Below are 18,979 nucleotides of genomic sequence, written 5' to 3'. Positions count from 1 at the left end.
CTGAGGGTACGAGGTAGACCATTTAGGATTGAGATGAGGAGAAATTTCTTCACTCAGAGAGTGGTGAGCCTGTGGAATTTGTTACCACAGAAAGTAGTTGAGGCCAAAACATTGTATGTTTTCAAGGAGTTGGATATAGCTCTTGGGGCGAAAGGGATCAAAGGATATGGCGAGAAAGCGGGAGCAGGCTATTAAGTTGGATGATCAGCCATGATCATAATGAATGGCGGAGCAGGCTCGAAAGGCTAAATGGCCTACTCCTGCTCCTATTTTCTGTTTCTATGGACCATAGCTGTAATGAGGTCTGGAGCTGAGTGGCATTGGCGGAACCCAAATGGAACATCGCTGAGCAACTGCATCTAGACGGCACTACCGACAACAGTTCCATTATTTTACTGACAATGGAGAGTGGATTGATGGGGCAGTAATTGGCCAGGTTGGATTTGCCCTGCTTTTTATGGACAGGACATACCTGGGCAATTTTTCACATTGCTGGGTAGATGCCAGTATTGTAGCTGTACTGGAACAGCTTGGCTAGGGGTGTAGCTAGTTTTGGAGCACAGGTCTTCAGTTCTATTGCTGGAATGTTGTCAGGGCCCACAGTCTTTGCAATATCCAGTGCTTTCAAGCATTTTTTGATATCATGTGGAGTGAATCGAATTGGCTGAAGACTGGCACCTGTGTTGCTGGGGATCTCAGGAGGAGGCCAAGATGGATCATCCACTTGGCACTTAAATGCTTCAGCCTTATCTTTTGCACTGATGTGCTGTGCTTCCTCCATCATTGAGGATGGGGATATTTGTGGAGCTTCCTTCTCCAGTTAGTTGCTTAATTGTCCGCCGCCATTCACCTCATTTTTAGGTATGCCTGGTACTGCCCCTGGCATGCCCTCCTGCACTCTTCATTGAACCAGGGTTGATCTCCAGCATGATGGTTATGGTCGAGTGGGGATTTGCCAAGGCGTGACTTTACAGATTGTAGTTGAATACAATTCTGCTGCTGCTGCTGATGGATGCCTAATTTTGAGTTGCTAGTTCTGTTTGAAATCTATCCCATTTAGCCCTGTGGCAGTGCCACACAACACAATAGAGGGCATCCTCAATGTGAAGACGTGACATGTGGTGGTCAGTCCTGCCAATACTGTCATGGACACTTGCATCTGTGACAGGTAGATTGGTGAGGATGAAGTCCAGTGCGAGTGAGTGCTCCCAGGGCCACTCACGTCTGACTATATATCACTACTGCTACTTCTGATGGGCCTGACCTGGTGGTGGGACAGGACACCCAGGGATGCTGATGGAGAAGCCTGGGACAGTGGTTGTATGGTATAATTTGGTGAGTGTTTGTTTGTGATCTGAATCCCACTGCGGCAGCTTGAGAGTTTGAATTCGGATTTACAGTTCATAAACTGGTGGAAGTGACAAAGCTATTGGATTGTGATTAAAAATCCAACCAATTCATGAATCTACTTTTAGATAACGATACCTGCTGTCCTTGCCTGGTTGGCATATATGTGATTCCATACCACACCATAATGGTTGACTTTTTTGAGGTGGCTTCAGTTGTATTCTAACCGCGTGGTTCAAGGAGAAGGTCCATCACCATCACTGCCTTTACATGGCAGCAAGAAATGGGCAGTAAATGCCAGCCTTGCCAATGATGCCCACACCTTGAGAATCAACAAAACAACTTGTTCTATTCCATACTTGAAGGCACATATGCCAAGTGACATGGGGAAATGGTGTATGTTTGGCACAGGTATGACAATATTCACTCTGTGCCATCCGTACTAAAGTTATGGTGCTTTTTGGTTGGGTGCTGGGTTTAGTCACTGAATCCTAAATCCATTGTTCTCAAAGTGATAGTTTGAAATTGGATATTTATCACTCGTCAGCAGATATGAATTAGTTTTTTTTGGGTATTGCTTTAATCTAAAGTGCTCATTTAATGTTTGCATCTTCAGTTGAATTAGCAATAATATTCATTAGTTGCTAAGCTTTCAGAGCTCATATATGAACTAAAGGCAATGAAGTGAAAATGAGCACTGGTCTTTGAAAAATCCATTTTGTTTGTGCATTGATATTTAAATGAACAGCAATGTCTTCAGGGGCCTTAGTGAACAAAATTGGACAGACTTTCTGAAGTGTATTTTCAAGGAGTGGCATGCAGAGGATTGGCGTGACACTGTAATTCTACTGTGCACCCTATCATGTATTCAATCTATAGGCAGGCTGCTGGATTTTCTCACCCTCTTACTAAAGAGGATTCACCCTGTAACCAGTCTAGTTAATGCGATGGCTGAGTTGCCATGACTCATGCTTGAGTACAATTGGAAGGAATGCCTTCATGTTGTTCCATAATATTCTGTAAAATTAGAATTGTAAACTTTTTTGGGTAGTCCTATTATGAAGCCAATGCCAATAATAGGATTCAAAGTGATATTTGTGATTCCTGGTCTAATGCCATATCTTTTGAAACTGCCAAGCAACTCCTGCATCTGCCTTACTCAAGATTTTGATTATTTTGCTTGAGTAATATTTAAAAAAACAAACCTGAAATACTGTGAAACCTAGTGAGGAATAGATGTTGCAGTGTATGCCAACGTGCAACCTTTGTTTTGATCACTTAAAGATGATTTCACCGTTATTTTTACACTTCATTTCAATCATTGGGCTTTCTGTTTTGTATTGTCTATCTTGCTGTATTTTTCACATGACCCTGTGATCTGTTTCTTTTCCTTTATGCTCAGTGGATTATTGTGGTGAGTTGTTTATCCTTCTCGTGGTTGCTATATCATTTGCATTAAGTCTTGGTGTGCTGTGTATTGTACCATGTTGGCTATGATATAACTGAGCATTTACTGAATTTCATTCTAACCTAGCATTAAACTTTATGTTTAGAATATACTTATGCAAATATGCTGGAGAAAGAGGTAATTTTAGCAGGATTCTCATGAGTAAATGTGACAGCAGATTATTTATTTATCATTGTTCAATGGCATACTGCAACCACACAAGAAATCTTCTGTTTAGTAGTGAAATGAAACTTGAGCAAAGCACTGGAAGTGTGCAGTAGCATCTTGAACCTGTTTTTATTGGAATTTGGATGACACTGGTAAGGCAACCTTTATTACCTATCCCTAGTTTCCATAAGGGTATTATGAATCAACCACATGGGTATTCACAGGTCCAGGATGAAAACAGGTTGTGGGGGGGAGGTGGGGTGTTGTGGGCAGAAATTGGTAGGGGAAAATGTATGTGGATTGCTCTCTTCCTTGTCCTTATCAGTGCTTCAGTGGCCTTGGAGAAGGAGCTTATTATGTCCACTGGAATGCTTCGTGCCTTCTGTAACTTTGAGCACCACAAGAAGTTGAGTGTCTGGTGCACATGATTAGTAATAATAAGCTTCAAGTTTACAAATTTCTCTTTATTAGTTTGTTTGAGTTTATATTGTTCCTCTTTGCAAAGAGGCACTTGTAGATTTGTTTTCCTGTCAGTGACAGTCGGGCAACCCTTACAGGGTGACAAAAATAAGCATAATGTGGGTCTGAAGTCATATACAAGTTAGGCTAAGGAGTGGTGGCATGCCATATCTGAAGGACATCAATGAACCAGCTGGGTTTTTAATGATCTGTCAGCTTTCGCCATCACTGAGTCTGATTTTAACTGAGGTAAAATCTTGCCTTTTGTTTCTAGTGCAAGCTCACAAATGATCAGATTTACTAAATTCAGTTTCACAGTTTGCTATGGTGAAATTTGTACTCTCAACTCCTGAGTAACTAACCAGGACACACAGCCATTTGGTTACCATGTCCTTCTGATGACTCCAACCAAAACTGGTAAACACAGTATGGTGTTTTTCTTTCAATCAGGCAGTACTAAACAAAGGGAGGGTTGTTGACTTTTATTTTCAGTTCTGTTTCTAACTTTTTTTGTGATGTAGTATTGAAGATGTTACTTCTTACAATCTGTGGAGCAGATGTTCCCAATACTGTTTTGTGTAAAATTTATAAAAGTAAAATGCTTACTAGTTTCCCAAAACAGAACAACCGTAAAGAAAAATATGAAAACACCCATCATTTCCTTTCTGAATGAAGTAAAAATTACTTCATTTTGAAATGCGGCTGCAGCCTTCAAAAGGGCTAAAGCATGATGTCGGTTATTAAAATATTAAGGCAGCAGCTTTCTTGGACAGTCGCAGCATGCCATTTAGCTGGGGCTAAGTAGTTGATTCACAATTAATATTAAATCAAGTCCTTTTTCTACAGATCTGAATTTGTGAAAGCTTACTTTCAAAAATCAAGCTCCCTTTTTTCATATTACTGTTTCAGCTTTTGGGTTAATCTAATGGATTTTTGAAGTTTTCGATTAGGGTAGTATATTGGTACAATATGACATTTGTCTTTGGCATGTCTTGGTTTGGAGCAGATCTTCTCAAAGTAGGAATATAGACAGACTCTCCAAGGTTTCCTTTATGGATTCTGATACTGGTCATGTTCTGTTTATGGATCAGTGAGATAGTCTGAAATGTAAGAAATTTTAGGAGTGGTTCAAGGCCAAATAATCCAATTCTTATCTTTTATTGGTCAGTCCTACCTTACCTGCCCTCCCCAGAACCCCCCAAACCTGCTGTAACTTTACTTGCCAGTACAGTTCAAAAATGGGGGCTATTACTTGTGTAAACCTATACTTGATGTAAAAACAGGACAGAGGAAGGACTCACTACTTCATCTGAATTGGGCACTTGTTTAATTTTAATTGAAAAGAAAATCCCTTGAATTTGCCTTCACAAGAGAAATTAGGGATGGGCAATAAATGCTGGCCTAGCCAGTGATGCCCACATCCCATGAATGAATAAGTAAAAGTAGATACAGCTCTACTACAGAGATTTGCCCATTAAAAGTAAGTAAGATGGAAAGCCTATGAAGTAGTGCTGTCAAAGCCAACAAAAATAATCTGGTATTTTGTTTTCTTTCCACTACAGAAGTGAGATTGGCTCGGTCTCTTATGAGGAAAAAAATGAATGCAATTATCCAAGCGAAAATGTTAAAGGCTTGGGAATGGGTTTTGGGTCTCTTCCTCCACAGTTCCACAGCATCCCTCCTCCCATACCGGTTACTGAAATCCAAACATCTAATGCCCCAGATCATCCTGTAGGAAGTTACTTACTGCACATATGGAAAATAAAAGAAGGCACAATCTGATGGGCAGGATTAAAGCAAGTTAACCTGAACAAACCAATTATATTATGAAACCTGTTGCACCAGCCTGTCATACAGCTTTAGTGCAGCCAACTGTTCCAAAAAGCTTGCATCCTGAATTTGTTCATAAATCTTAAATCTCTCATCTTACCATTTCCCTCTGGATGCATTTTGTGATTGTAGCTGAATGTTTGTACATCATTTGGTTTAGTCATTGGCCATTTACTTAATGACATAAATCGATCTAGAAATGGATTGAAACAGCTAAATCTGAGATAGCATATAGTGTAATTCTTGGATGGTTCCTCTGCAGGTAGAAAGCACATTAGCAAAACAGAGACACAGAAATGTGCATGTGTTGGGGGTTGTGGAGGGTGGGTGAAAGGGGAAGGAGTTAGCTTGGCAACAAAACATGTTTTTGCTGTGGATACTGTAACTTTCATTCGTTGTATCTTAAGCTTCTGTGACTTGAATTATGGTGATGGCACAATGCAAGCAACTGCACAGGAATTTTGGAAAAAATAATGGATAAATCTGTAATTAAATTGTTCAGTCTACCTGTAGTAAAACATCCAAAGTGAAACACCAGTTACCAATTACCAGAAGGTTCAGTATCATCAGTGTCTTGAAATTTTGGGGCCAGTAATCCGACAAGAATGGCCGACACCATATGTGCATTTAAGGAGAGTTAATGCAGTGAGAGTTGGAAACTGTTTTGGTGTATGTGAGGAGTACAGTTCACTAATTCTACTTTGTAACTGAATGTTTGAGACTTGCGTAGTTGGAGATCGGAGGTTGTGTAGACTGTAAAACAAATGGCCATGATTATTAGAAATATCTGAAATTCTAGATTTTTGGGTGTCATTGTCTACGTACCAGGAGTTTCCAGTTTATCTGGTTTATTTAGTATCTGTTCCGACTGTTAACCAGCTTTTTTTTAAATTTAAAATTATTTTCCTTTTCCTTCTAGTCCATTGATGATAGTCACCCAGAAAATCACCAGCCTTGCCTTTCAAATACATGATGGTAAGTTAGGACCCAATGATCTATTCTTGGCACTGATTTGTAATTTTTCACTTTTTACTTCTCTAGAGCTGAGCCTTTGTAATTTATGTTTCACATGCTTGAAAGGCCAATTATAACTAACCGATGGCACAGTTATATGCCGAGGTATTTATTGTGTTAATCACAGCAACATCTGTTCTGGCCTAAAACTCCTGGAATCATGTTCAGTATGGCTCAACCTATGGATGAATCTTGTACACAGTAGAGTGATTCACCGGGAAGGCATGCGAATCTTGACTCATTCCTCACTGGTTTTTGGATGTGATGCAGACTGACAAAATCCAAACCTTTGGAGAATTGTGTGAATGTTGATTTTTACAACTGAGGTTGAAACAGCAGCTTAGCAATAAGTGCTGTTACGAGAGTGCTCCACGTGCTGATGGTTTTGATACTAGGCTATTTCTCTATGACCATCTTACTTAAGAAAATGAATTGATGTTAAGGTTGCATCAATTTAGTAATAAACTCAATTGATTTGAAACATTGGCCGGGATATTATGGCCTCTCCTGCCCGGCGGGACATTATGGTCCCTCCGAAAGGAATGGAGATTTAAATGGCTCGCCACATCTGCCTAGTGGGGGGTGGTGGGGGGACACGCAGTGGCGGGGCGGTAAAATCCTGGCCATTGTATTTTGTCTGAACCATTATGGTGCAGTGAAACCATTTCATGCTATTTTATATTGGAACGTACTGGTTATTCTGGATTTCAAAACTCCAAAACCATTGCTTCTGTATATTTGTGTATTCCAGTCCATGTTGCCCAGTTTGCTAGCTTTAGCAGAAATGCTCGTTTAACTTATTCCCTGTTCACCCCAACTACTCCCCCACCCCCACCCCTCCATCCCCAGCCCCGCAAGAAATAGCCATGAAACTAAATAAGGGAAGTGAAGAACAAGAAGTAAATCATTCAAGCTGTTGAGGATTGTGCCTTTAGCATCCAAACTGTCTCATCCCATCATCCAAAGGATAAGACCTCTCTTAATATTTTGTCAGTACTGCCTTACTAACAGATTATTCCAAACATATTATTCTCTTTGGCCTTGATACTTTGTTTCACATTTATCTGTTATCAAAGCATTGCAGACAAGTCACTGAGTTTTCTTGTATTTGTTCACTTACATTCATGGTGCAGTTTTCCAACCAGTGTGCGATACTTTACATTTCTCACTGTTGGACTTGGTTGGCCGTTTATTTTGCACAATGGCATTACCAGTCAAAGTCATTCTACACTGCATCCATTCCCTCATGCTCTTTTTGTTTTTATTGCAATCAGCATTTTGCCACTTTCATTACCTGATTCGTGTTATACAAATATAAAAGTTAAATACTACGAATGCTGGAGATCTGAAATAAAAACAGAAAGTGCTGGAAAAACTCAACATCTGTGGAGAGACAAGCAGAGTTAATGTTTCAAGTCCAGTATGACTCCCCTTCGGAACAGTGTTGTACAGAGCTTGATGCCTAGTTGTGCTGCAAGGCAGGGTACAGTGCAAGTTCTGAGCAGATTCAACATTAAGGCCACTTGTACCTGTCCTGTAGGTTTGTGAACCAGACTTGTCATCATTGGTACACTGCATTTGAACTTAAGATGGACGTGAATTATTCCCCTGTGGCACCACTAGAGGCGGTACTGCAAATCTTTTCTGTACTTTCTCTAATATGATCACATCCTTCCTGTAATGCAGTAACCAGGATTGTGCAAAGTACTCTAGCTGTGGCCTAACTAGTTTGTAATACAGTTCGACCGTAACTTTCCTGCTCTTATATGTCTCGGCTAACAAAGGAACGTACACCGTAGGCCTCCTTAATCACCTTATCCACTTGTCTTTTCTGCCTTTAGGGATCTGTGGACATGCACTCCCAGGTCCCTACACTTCTCAATATCCTATCGTTTAATATATATTCCCTTACATTGTTTGCCCTCCTCAAATGCATTTCCTCATACTTCTCTGGATTGAATTCCATTCCAAGTGGACCACTTTCATGTTCACCTGTGCAATGTTATTTTCCTGCAGTCTACAGTTTTCTTCCTCACTATCGACCACATCAATTTTTGTATCATTTGCAAACTTCTTAATCATGACTCCCTACATTGGAGTCTAAATCATTGATATAGACCTACATTTGAGTCTACCTAATTGATACTGCCTTCTCATCTGCCCCCTGCAGATGCAGAACATTTCTTCTTCTTTTCACTTCCTTCAACAAGTCCTCCAGAACAGCGTCAGAAAACCTTGGTGCATGCACCATATTGAAAGATCTGAGCATTTTGTTACATTGCTCTCTCTGCTGCCCTCTCTGTTGGGGAGGCATAAAGTTAGTTCAATAATGACCACCTGCAGCTGAGCATGTGTTAATCTTACTCAGTGCAATATGCAACAGTGCACACTTTCCCATGGTCAGCCATTGTTCTTTGTTGCTCAGCACTATTCCAATTAATGTTAACACCTTCAGCTGTCACAATACAGCCTCCCTTTAAGAGTTGCAGGTGAGCTTTAAGTGTACTAGCAAGCAGCGACATTGGGCCCCCTGCTGATCTGCATAGCCACTGAACAGCGAGGTTAGCTCTGACTGCACAAAACAATCATGATAATGAGAATCCAGTATGAAGACGGTGTCCGGCCTGCATTATATTGAAGAGCCACCGGATAATAGTCCATTACAATCTCTGCAGCTGTTTTCAGAAGCTATCCAATTTAGTTCCCTGTGTTTTATTACAGAGCCCAATTCCAACACGGCGTTTCTTAGTTTAAAGGTTTCATCAAGATAAGCTTATTGAAATGGACAGTCTGTTTTCTTGAAGAGAAGAGATTGAACTTCAAGGTCCACCTTTAGGGTGGTGCTGACAAATTTCTGTGCATATCAAAAAGCCCTCCTGTTTTGATTTTTTTTTACAGTTTTTACCATGCTTTTTGTTAAACTTCTTATTTTCCTCATGTTGTTAGTAGGAGAGAAAAGTCATGTTTTTGGAAGAATAAATGTAGACTTTTGCTTTCTTCCTCTTTTCCCCCAGCACTTTCCTCTTTGTTACATGCCATTTTTATTGGAGAGGGCAATGAGTGCCACTTCCCAGTTCAGTATTGATATTGCTCTGTATGTAAATGTTTATACAGACTGGTAACTTAAGAATATAAGAATGTAGAAACAAATATTCCTCCAGCACATCTAGTTTTCGGTTTCATTTCAAGTCATAGTTGGTAACTGTTTTCATTTTTCTCCCCTACTCACTTGCTCCCCGGGTCTCTCTTGAATGCTGTTTGTGTAGTGTACTTAACTGATGGATTAGATGTTGGATGGATTATGGTTTTTTTCCAATGATTTCCAACTTCACACAAAATCATAGAGCATGGAAGGAGGCCATTAGGCCCATTGTACCTGCTGGCTGCTTGAAATAGCGATCTAGTTTATCCCATTCCCTGCCCTCTCCACATAGACCTGCATATTCTTCCTTTTCAAGTATCTATCCAACTCCTTTTTGGAAGTTCACATTGAATCTGCTTCCCTCCAACCTTTCAGACAGTGCATTCCGCGTCATAACTCTAAATGGTCATAGGCATTAGCTCATTCTTCTCGATTCTGGAACACAAGCTTTCCTATCTTTTGTAGGCAATCTTTCACTTATATCTTCCTTTCCTAATTCCCCACTGAACTGCCCACTGTTGTAATATGCCTTTTAAGGGATAGCAGCAACCCATCACTAGAAGGGAATTATAGCATGTGATCAAGCCTCAGTTTCACTCCGGCCTGTGAGCAGAACACAGCACATACAGCCCTGCTGCTGATGTCTTCGAGCTTTTTATCGATGTATATATTTTCTCATGTGTCTAGTTTAATTAAATGAACCCACAACATTTTTACGCAAACCTTTGATGACTGGTGACTTTATATTATTATAAAAACATGATGCCCAGAAACTTTAAATGATAATTACAGCAGCACAATGCACTTTGCGCCTTTTAATCAAGAGAGGACAAAAGCAAAACAAACTACTGGAAATACTCAGCAGGTCAGACAGTATCTGTGGAGAGTTAATGATGATCTTTTACTGTTCTGATGAACGGTCATCTCAACCTGAAACGTTAACTCCGTTTCTCTCCAGAGATGCTGCTTGACCTGCTGAGTATTTCCAGCATTTTGTTTTGATTTCGATGCCCGAGAGGAGTTATATGGGGAATGCAGCTATAATATTTTACTGGCATTCAAGTTATGTTTACTGTACTCAACACTTGGTCATTTTGGAGCATAATAATACCATTGTATGTACAGGCTGATGACTGTAGGCATACAACAACAATTTGTATTTATATAGTACCTTCAACGTAGTGAAAATGTTTTCAGATGAAATTTGTCATCAGTTCACAGTGAGGTGATTTTCAGGCAGGTGACCTGAAGCTTGATCAAAGAGGTAAGATTTAAAGACCTTCTTAAAATGAAGAGAGAGAGGTGGAGAGTGGTTTAAGGTGGAAATTCCAGAGCTGAAGGCCTACAGGCAGCTGAAGGCATGGCTGCCATTGGTAGAGTGATGAAAATTGAGGATGCACGTGAGGGCAGAATTGGAGAAGTGTAGTAACCTGAGGGTTGAAGGGCTGGAGGAGTTAACAGAGATAGGGAAGGGTGAGGTCAAGGACAAATTTGAACACAAGGATGAGAATTTTAAATTTGTTTTAGTTTTGAAATTATAATACACAATGCCAGTCAGGAAACTGAGAGATAAATGTGTGAAAGACCTGTTTTCAAATGTATTTTTTGATTGGAGCTGCCAGATATTCTTTCTTGTCTGAGAGGACAGTGTTCACTGGCTCATGTCGATAGTATCATGGCTTGTGTTTTTGCAATGTGGCTCCTAGCAACAGATCCCCAAAGTCGGATCTTATTTCATTGTTGGCCAACTACAGTTTTTTGTTAATGCTATTGAAGTGGCAAAATTATGCTTTTGTCTTTTCTTTCTGTTCTAAAAGCAATGCTCAGAAAAAAATTTGGCGAGTAAATTATGTATTTAATCTTACGAATTCCAATGTGCACCTTTGTACAGCAGAACTGGGAGTAGTTTGTCATTGATTTGTGACTTGAGGATTTTTTGCAGTACAGACAGCCTTGCGATTTAATATTTGAAATATTGCACTCTGTGTGCATGTATTATGAATCACAGGTTTTATTTTAAATGAGGACTTTGTTTCTCTTTTGAAAAGTGTTGTGAAACTGGTGTAACTTGAAATACAGGCTGCTCCTGGCTCATATGGAGAGTTGAAGCAGAGTAGGAGCAGGGCTTGATAAACTTGACCCAATTTGAACTTTAAGTCAGAAACAAAAGGAATGGTTGAGAATTAAACAGTTCATTCTTAATTCTGTGAGGTTCCTGCACTATTCTACCTTCATTGTGCCCCTTCTTTAAGAAACTTTAAACTCTTTTTAATAAGTACCTGGATCTGCACTTAAAGTGCTGTAAGCTGCAGGGCTATGGGCCAGGTGCAGGAAGGTGGGATTAGAAGGGCACCTGGGTATCCTTTGGCTGGCATGGACAAGATGGGCTGAATAGCCTCCTTCAGTGCTGTAACTTTTCTATGGTTCTGTTTAGTGTCACAAAACATTGATGTAGAGAAGTTTCCACTTGTGTGGAGCCCAAAACTAAGGGCCATAAATATAGGATAGTCACAAATAAATACAATAGATTTCTTGACCCAGTGAGTGGTAAGAATGTGGAAATTACTACTATAATTACTGTTTGAGGCAAAGATGCATTTGAAGGGAAGCTTGACAAGCACATGAGAGAGAAAGGAATAGAAGGAAATGCTGATAAGGTGAAATGAAGTAAGGTGGCGGAAAGCTCATGTGGAGCATAAACAGCCGCATGGCCAGTTGGGCTGAAAGGCCTGTTGGTGGGCTGTAAATTCTATGTAATTTTTATTTTCATTAAAGGACCAAGTTAAAGGTGACAATCTGACTTACCAACAGCATCAAGATTTTAAAAGATAAAATAAATCTGTTAATAGTGAGCAGGTATCAATTTTCAGTCTTATAAAACTTTAGTTTTATAGGTGAGGTAATTTATATTCTCCACAGTTTTGAGAAACTTAGTCATCTTCAATAATTTCAACCACACTGATGGCCACTGCCTCAGTCATATCCACTCAAATGATGGCCAATACATCTTCACCATGGGGGTTAGAACCTGCAGGCATGACTCCCTTGCCGATTAGTTCCTTAGTTGCTGCTTCTACTTGTGCGCCACCTTTCTCTGCAAGAGAGAGGGAAGTATGTCAGTGAGTGTCTCGCAGTATGTTAGGGTAATGTGGCTGTCATTGTTGAATAGCTGGCAGTGTGTTCAAGCTGTGTGAGGCTTACACAGCATTAAGTGTGAGGTTTGAGTTGTTTAAAAAAAAATTGGTAGGTGAGTAGAACGGTGGTGTGTGATGAATTGAACAGTGTGTGAGTCTAGTGGTTCATCTGTAAGGATAAGTTAATATGTTGAAGATGCATTCACTGACTTTGATCAATTGTATGAGGTTACTAAACTTCTTCCTGCTCTTCATCCAGGTCCTCCAGACTGGAGTGCTGACATTGGCCCTGATGGTTGTATGCTCCCAGTGCCTTCTCAGTGTCTGTCTGGTGGGTGTGCTGGTCCACTGTGGGTTGAAGGACTCTTTTTTTTCTGTCCATCTTCTGCACCAAGGCTTCCAGTGGTGCATCAGAGAACCTTGGAAAATGCTCTCTGCCCAGTTATGTCATTTTTACTTTTGTAGGTTAGACAGTTTTCCACAGCTATTTCCAACATCGGCTGCAGCCAGAATCACGTTTGAGAAACGCAGGCTGGTTATAAGCAGTGCAAGCTAGCTTTAAGCAGTGCTGGCCTCACCTGAACTTGAGCCCCCTGCTGGTGAGAAATGCAGCCGCTCAGCAGCATGTTCAGTGCCGTTCTGCATGCTACTGTTGTTTAAATTAGCGGGCAACACTGAATTTCTGTGCTGCCTGCATCACAACGAATGGGAGCGGGTAAATCCCTCAGTACGATCGCTGTGGGCCTTATCCAGTTTTTCTCCCTGTGTGCAAGACTGTGTGACAAATTCTTGGTGTTGTAGAAGAGGAGCAACTTGCAGATAAAACTTAGAAGGAACAGAAATCATGATGAAAGTAGACCAATTGTATATTATTAATTAAAAAAAAAAGAGGGATTGGTGGCTGGAGGTGAGCATGCATTGTCCGTCAGGGAATTTTTGTCTCGCTCCTGTCAAGGCGTCCATCAGCTTTCTGAGCCTGACTAAATTTGGAGCTGCAGTCAAGTCTGAGCCAGATTGGAGTTTTATGGAGTGTGGAGAATTGCTGACAGCTAGTCCTAGGCAAAAGAGGAAACTACTTTGTTTAAAGACAGCTTTGGGAATGGAGGCATAAAACTTCCATTTTAGGTCACACGATAGTGAGGTGGGGGATGTTGATAAAGGACCACAGGGGTAGAGGCGTTGAAGGTGACCTATTTGTTCTACTTAAGAGAATGTTGAAAAATCCGAATTTGGTAAACTCGGGCCAGAATTTTCACAATAACGGAGAGGGTCTCTGGTCTTTGGCTTAGCAAAAATGACACTCGAGTCCCAATTCTGGAAGTTCTGCACCCAAACCCAGCACCTACCATTTTTGACAGGGGTGTGTGGGGACCGGGGGCAGGTTATAGTTTGTGCATCCATGGTTCACTGAAGCAGCTACACATGTAAAAATACAGCTCCCTTCAAAAAGATCCAATTTTCATTAGTGGCATGTCTAAAACACAATTTGGGGCTTCACACTTTTCAAGAGAAGGTCTAAACTTACTGAAGTTCTTTGGAGAGTTGGGGTACCCTTTTGGATAGGTCCAGGGACATCTTTGGGAGAGGCCAAGTGCTCTTTGGGGTTGTTAAAAGTAAACATGAGTGTGCCTAAAAAGTGAATAAACTCATTGTACTGTCAAGTTGTCAAATCTCCTGGCCTTTAAATTAAAAAAACATAGTCTGTGGTTTTTAAAAAGAAATCAGTGCTTGCAATTTTACTCTGTCTGTTGTCATAAGCCTGAGGGTTATCATTATAGGATTTGTGCTGCATTACTGATTTCACAGCCTATTATCACCACATTGAGGTGCCTGTCAGTTCAGTTTTATTGACAGCTCCATGTAGTTATAAAGTTTTTGTCGGGCTATGATTACAAATGCTTGTTTTTAAAAGGGATTAAGTAGTTGAAGGAATTTAAATGTAGTGATTGTTTTTTTTAACCAGTAAAGTCATCAGTAGACACTTAGAGATTTATCTTGTTTCATCTCAGCATTGCTCCTGAAGTTTGCCAATGTTGGATACTGGGTGAGTTTGCATGGAGGGTGTACAGGCAAAGGGTGATGCATGAGGGACATGGGTTGGCATGAATTAGCACTAAGTTCGCAAAGGGGCTATAAAGGGCCATTGGGGATGGGTAGAGGGCTATAGATTGGCATTGGGGCGAAACAAGGATATGGGTTGGATAGAGGGGCATAGGTTGGCATGGGTATGAGTGCCCTTGGGGTTGGGTAGAGGGGCATGAAGTGGCCTGGGTTGGCATGGGCGGGGTGTGGGAGGGGGGAGGTGAGCGCTAGAGGGCTGATTTTTGGTTTTTTTTTTTGCCCTGGTGGGGCAAAGTGCTAAAGCACCAAGGCTGTCTTTTCAGACATCCCTGCCTCCGCACCCGGCAGCCTCCACATTGTTTCCGGAAGTGGCGGGCCCATCTCCCGTTATCTGGGGCACTTTCTCCCGAGTTGTAATTTCCTGACTCTGCGCTCCTGACTTGGGAGCAAAAATTCAGGGCTCAGTCTCTAAGCTGTGTGTACTTTTGCTACTTTCCTCCTCTCTTTTTCTGATTACTGGTTCCCCTCTAACAACATTTTGTGACATTGCTTCTTTCCCCCCCCCACCCCCTGCTTTAGAGGGGACTAAGATTGGGTACTCCTTGTATGGGGATTTGTTGGCATTAAACCTTGTTCTGACACACAGTAGCCCAATCTTCATATTGCTTATCCTTCACTCTTGTGCACTTTTTCACTTTCTGTCTTGAGTTCTTTTTTTCAGTGCTTATAAGCAATTATTACTCACATTGTGCTGAACGCTGTGATACACGAACAGACCAGCAGCCAAAATTACAGTAAAAACAATTGCCTGTTTCAAGATTAACTTTTACGTTTTTGAAGGAAGCTGCCATGCAGGAACTTTTTATGGAACGTTTCATTTGAGAGTTTAACCCCATGCAGTGATACATCTGGGTAGTAAAGCTGGTAGATTCAAAAACTGTAGTACCTAAGGGCCATTGTTAATCTGCAAGAAGAGCTGTTTGTCACAATGTTTTAGCACTATTCCAATTCAAATCTTTTTTTAATTCTAAGGTGACCGGGCCACCTTGCAGGGCTCAACACACCTTGGTCTGTTAGGCAGTTATAAGTTCATTTGACACTTAATTGGCACAGTGAGCTAGTGAATGTACTCCACTGTTATGGGTAGACTTGTGTTGGGAAGAAGAGGGTCAAGGGAAGCAAAGTAGTGAGGGGCGGTCATCTGGCCAGGGTAGGGAATAGCCTGTGTTTCTGTCACTTTTATTGGTTTTAAATATTGATGACTAGCATTTCTGAAACTTATACAAGTTCTGCATTGCTGTTAATGGGCACAAACCAAATCTTACTGGACTGTATAAATGGCTGTGATAGTAGTCTAGTCTAATGAAACTGACATACTTTCTGTCCCATCTTTTCCACTGATTATTTTTTGTTCTAATTTTCAAAAGGGCTGGGACGTAAAGATGAAGAACTTACAACTGAACAGCGCCGTCTTGCTGTTAGGTAGGTTAAGGAGACCTACAATTGACTTCCCTCTCTCATATTTGGCACAAGATGTAAGAAATTTGAATTCAATTCATTATAATTATTATATTTTTCTTAGTTAATGGTTTACCTTATGAGGTCGGGATAACTAAATATTGATTTAGGGTGGGTGAGTTGAGTGAGTCACACAGACAACATCCCTGAACCATGCAGCACGTGGATTTTCAACTAAGATTGCCTGTTACAGCATGATCCAATTTGTCTTAGAAACCTGGAGCATTGAGCACCCATCCATATAGACTACTGACGGCATTTTCTACTGTAAATATTCAATCCAGATAGCTGACAGACCTAATGTTTACTGTTATGATCCATCCAAATACAGGACTGACCATTTTTATAATGTAAATTGTAAGTTTGTGTATGTTGGTGTGGAGTGAGTGCATGTGTGCATATGTGTGAGCGCGGTGAGCATGTGTGAGCGCGTGGTGTGTGTGTGTCAAAGAGACATATGGGGGTGTGTTTCTGTGAGAGGGGGATGTGAGTGTGCCTGTCTTTGAGAGGGGGATATGTGTGTGTGTCAGAGATAGAGAAGGTTGAGAGTGAGAGAGAGATGGGGCTGAGAGCATGAGTGTGATAGAGGGGGGGTGAGAGCGTGGGTGTGTGAGAGGGAGGGGTGAGAGTGTGTGTGGGGGGTTGAGCACGTGTGTGAGGGAGGAGGATGAAAGCGTGTGTGAGAGAGAGGGGGGTGAGAGCGTGTGTGTGAGAGAGGGGGGTGAGAGCGTGTGTGTGAGAGAGGGGGGTGAGAGCGTGTGTGTGAGAGAGGGGGGTGAGAGCGTGTGTGTGAGAGAGGGGGGTGAGAGCGTGTGTGTGAGAGAGGGGGGTGAGAGCGTGTGTGTGAGAGAGAGGGGGTGAGAGCGTGTGTGTGAGAGAGGGGTGAGAGCATGTGTGTGAGAGAGGGGGGTGAGTGTGTGTGTGAGAGAGAGAGGGGGTGAGTGTGTGTGTGTGAGAGAGAGAGGGGGTGAGTGTGTTTGTGTGTGTGTGTGTGTGAGAGAGAGGGGGTGAGTGTGTGTGTGTGTGTGAGAGAGGGGTGAGTGAGTGTGTGTGTGTGTGTGTGTGTGAGAGAGAGAGAGAGAGAGGGGGTGAGTGAGTGTGTGTGTGTGTGAGAGAGAGAGAGGGGGTGAGTGTGTGTGTGTGTGTGTGTGAGAGAGAGAGAGAGAGAGAGGGGGTGAGTGTGTGTGTGTGAGAGAGAGAGGGGGTGAGTGTGTGTGAGAGAGAGAGGGGGGTGAGTGTGTGTGAGAGAGAGGGGGGTGAGAGCGTGTGTGTGTGAGAGAGGGGGGTGAGAGCGTGTGTGTAAGAGAGGGAGGGGGGTGAGTGTGTGTGAGAGAGAGGGGGGTGAGAGCGTGTGTGTGTGAGAGAGGGGGGTGAGTGTGTGTGTGTGAGAGAGAGGGGGGTGAGTGTGTGTGTGTGAGAGAAAGAGGGTGGTGAGTGTGTGTGTGAGAGAGAGAGGGTGGTGAGTGTGTGTGAGAGAGAGGGGGGTGAGAGCGTGTGTGTGTGTGAGAGAGAGGGGGGTGAGAGCGTGTGTGTGTGAGAGAGAGGGGGGTGAGAACGTGTGTGTGTGAGAGAGAGAGGGGGGGTGAGTGTGTGTGTGTGAGAGAGAGAGGGGGGTGAGTGTGTGTGTGTGAGAGAGAGAGGGTGGTGAGTGTGTGTGTGAGAGAGAGGGGGGTGAGAGCGTGTGTGTGTGAGAGAGAGGGGGGTGAGAGCGTGTGTGTGTGAGAGAGAGGGGGGTGAGAGCGTGTGTGTGTGAGAGAGGGGGGTGAGTGTGTGTGTGTGAGAGAGAGAGGGGGGTGAGTGTGTGTGTGTGAGAGAGAGAGGGGGGTGAGTGTGTGTGTGAGAGAGAGAGGGGGGTGAGTGTGTGTGTGTGAGAGAGAGGGGGGTGAGCGTGTGTGTGAGAGAGAGGGGGTGAATGTGTGCGTGTGTGTGAGAGAGGAGGGTCAATGTGTGCGTGTGTGTGAGAGAGAGGGGGGTGAGTGTGTGCGTGTGTGTGAGAGAGAGAGGGGGGTGAGTGTGTGCGTGTGTGTGAGAGAGAGAGGGGGGTGAGTGTGTGCGTGTGTGTGAGAGAGAGAGGGGGGTGAGTGTGTGTGTGTGTGTGAGAGAGAGGGGGGGTGAGTGTGTGCGTGTGTGAGAGAGAGAGGGGGGTGAGTGTGTGTGTGTGAGAGAGAGGGGGGGTGAGTGTGTGCGTGTGTGTGAGAGAGAGAGAGGGGGGTGAATGTGTGCGTGTGTGTGAGAGAGAGAGGGGGGTGAATGTGTGCGTGTGTGTGAGAGAGAGAGAGGGGGGTGAATGTGTGCGTGTGTGTGAGAGAGAGATGGGGGTGAATGTGTGTGTGAGAGAGGGGGGTGAATGTGTGCGTGTGAGAGAGAGGGGGGTGAGAGGGTGTGTGAGGGGAGGGGTGGGAGCATGTGTGTTGGTGGGGTTGCGTGTGTGTGGGTGGGTGGTGTGAGAGCATGTATGTGAGGGGGGGTGGTGTGATAGCGGGTGCGTGAGAGAGAGGGGAGGTGTGAGCGTGTCTGGCTCATTCTCAGTCTGTGCTCTCATTCACCCTCACCTCCACACAGCAACACACACTCCTCTCAGTGAGCAAGTGAGTACCCTGAGACTGGGAATGAGCTGGACATGCTCCCACTCAGCCCCTGTCACACACACGCTCTCGCCTCTCCCTCTCTCTCTCTCTCTCTCTCTCTCATGCACATACTTTCTCTCTCACTCTCTTTCTCACACACGTGTACACACACACGCTCATGCACTCATACACGTTCACGCACACACATGCTCACACATACATACATGCTGTCACACACAAGCTCTCCCTCACACCGTGCGTGTATGTCATCTTAGGAAACGATCAAGTCCTT

The 18,979-nt window shown here is 43.0% G+C and overlaps 1 protein-coding gene across 7 annotated transcripts in view; it reads left to right on the top strand.

Moving 5' to 3' along the window:
* mboat1 (membrane bound O-acyltransferase domain containing 1) overlaps positions 1–18,979 on the top strand; it is a 112,528-nt gene that overhangs the window by 43,893 nt on the left and 49,656 nt on the right. For all 7 annotated transcript variants that reach the window (XM_078539297.1, XM_078539298.1, XM_078539299.1 and 4 more), the window contains 2 exons: positions 6,171–6,226; positions 16,030–16,084. In XM_078539297.1, the coding sequence (XP_078395423.1) occupies positions 6,171–6,226; positions 16,030–16,084 (111 nt within the window). The remainder of the gene's footprint in view (positions 1–6,170; positions 6,227–16,029; positions 16,085–18,979) is intronic.

The sequence above is a fragment of the Cetorhinus maximus genome, chromosome 3, assembly GCF_964194155.1.
Source record: "Cetorhinus maximus chromosome 3, sCetMax3.hap1.1, whole genome shotgun sequence".
NCBI classification, from domain to species: domain Eukaryota; kingdom Metazoa; phylum Chordata; class Chondrichthyes; order Lamniformes; family Cetorhinidae; genus Cetorhinus; species Cetorhinus maximus.
The sequence above is the reverse complement of the archived record's forward strand: the minus strand, read 5'-3'. Positions and strand labels throughout refer to the sequence as shown.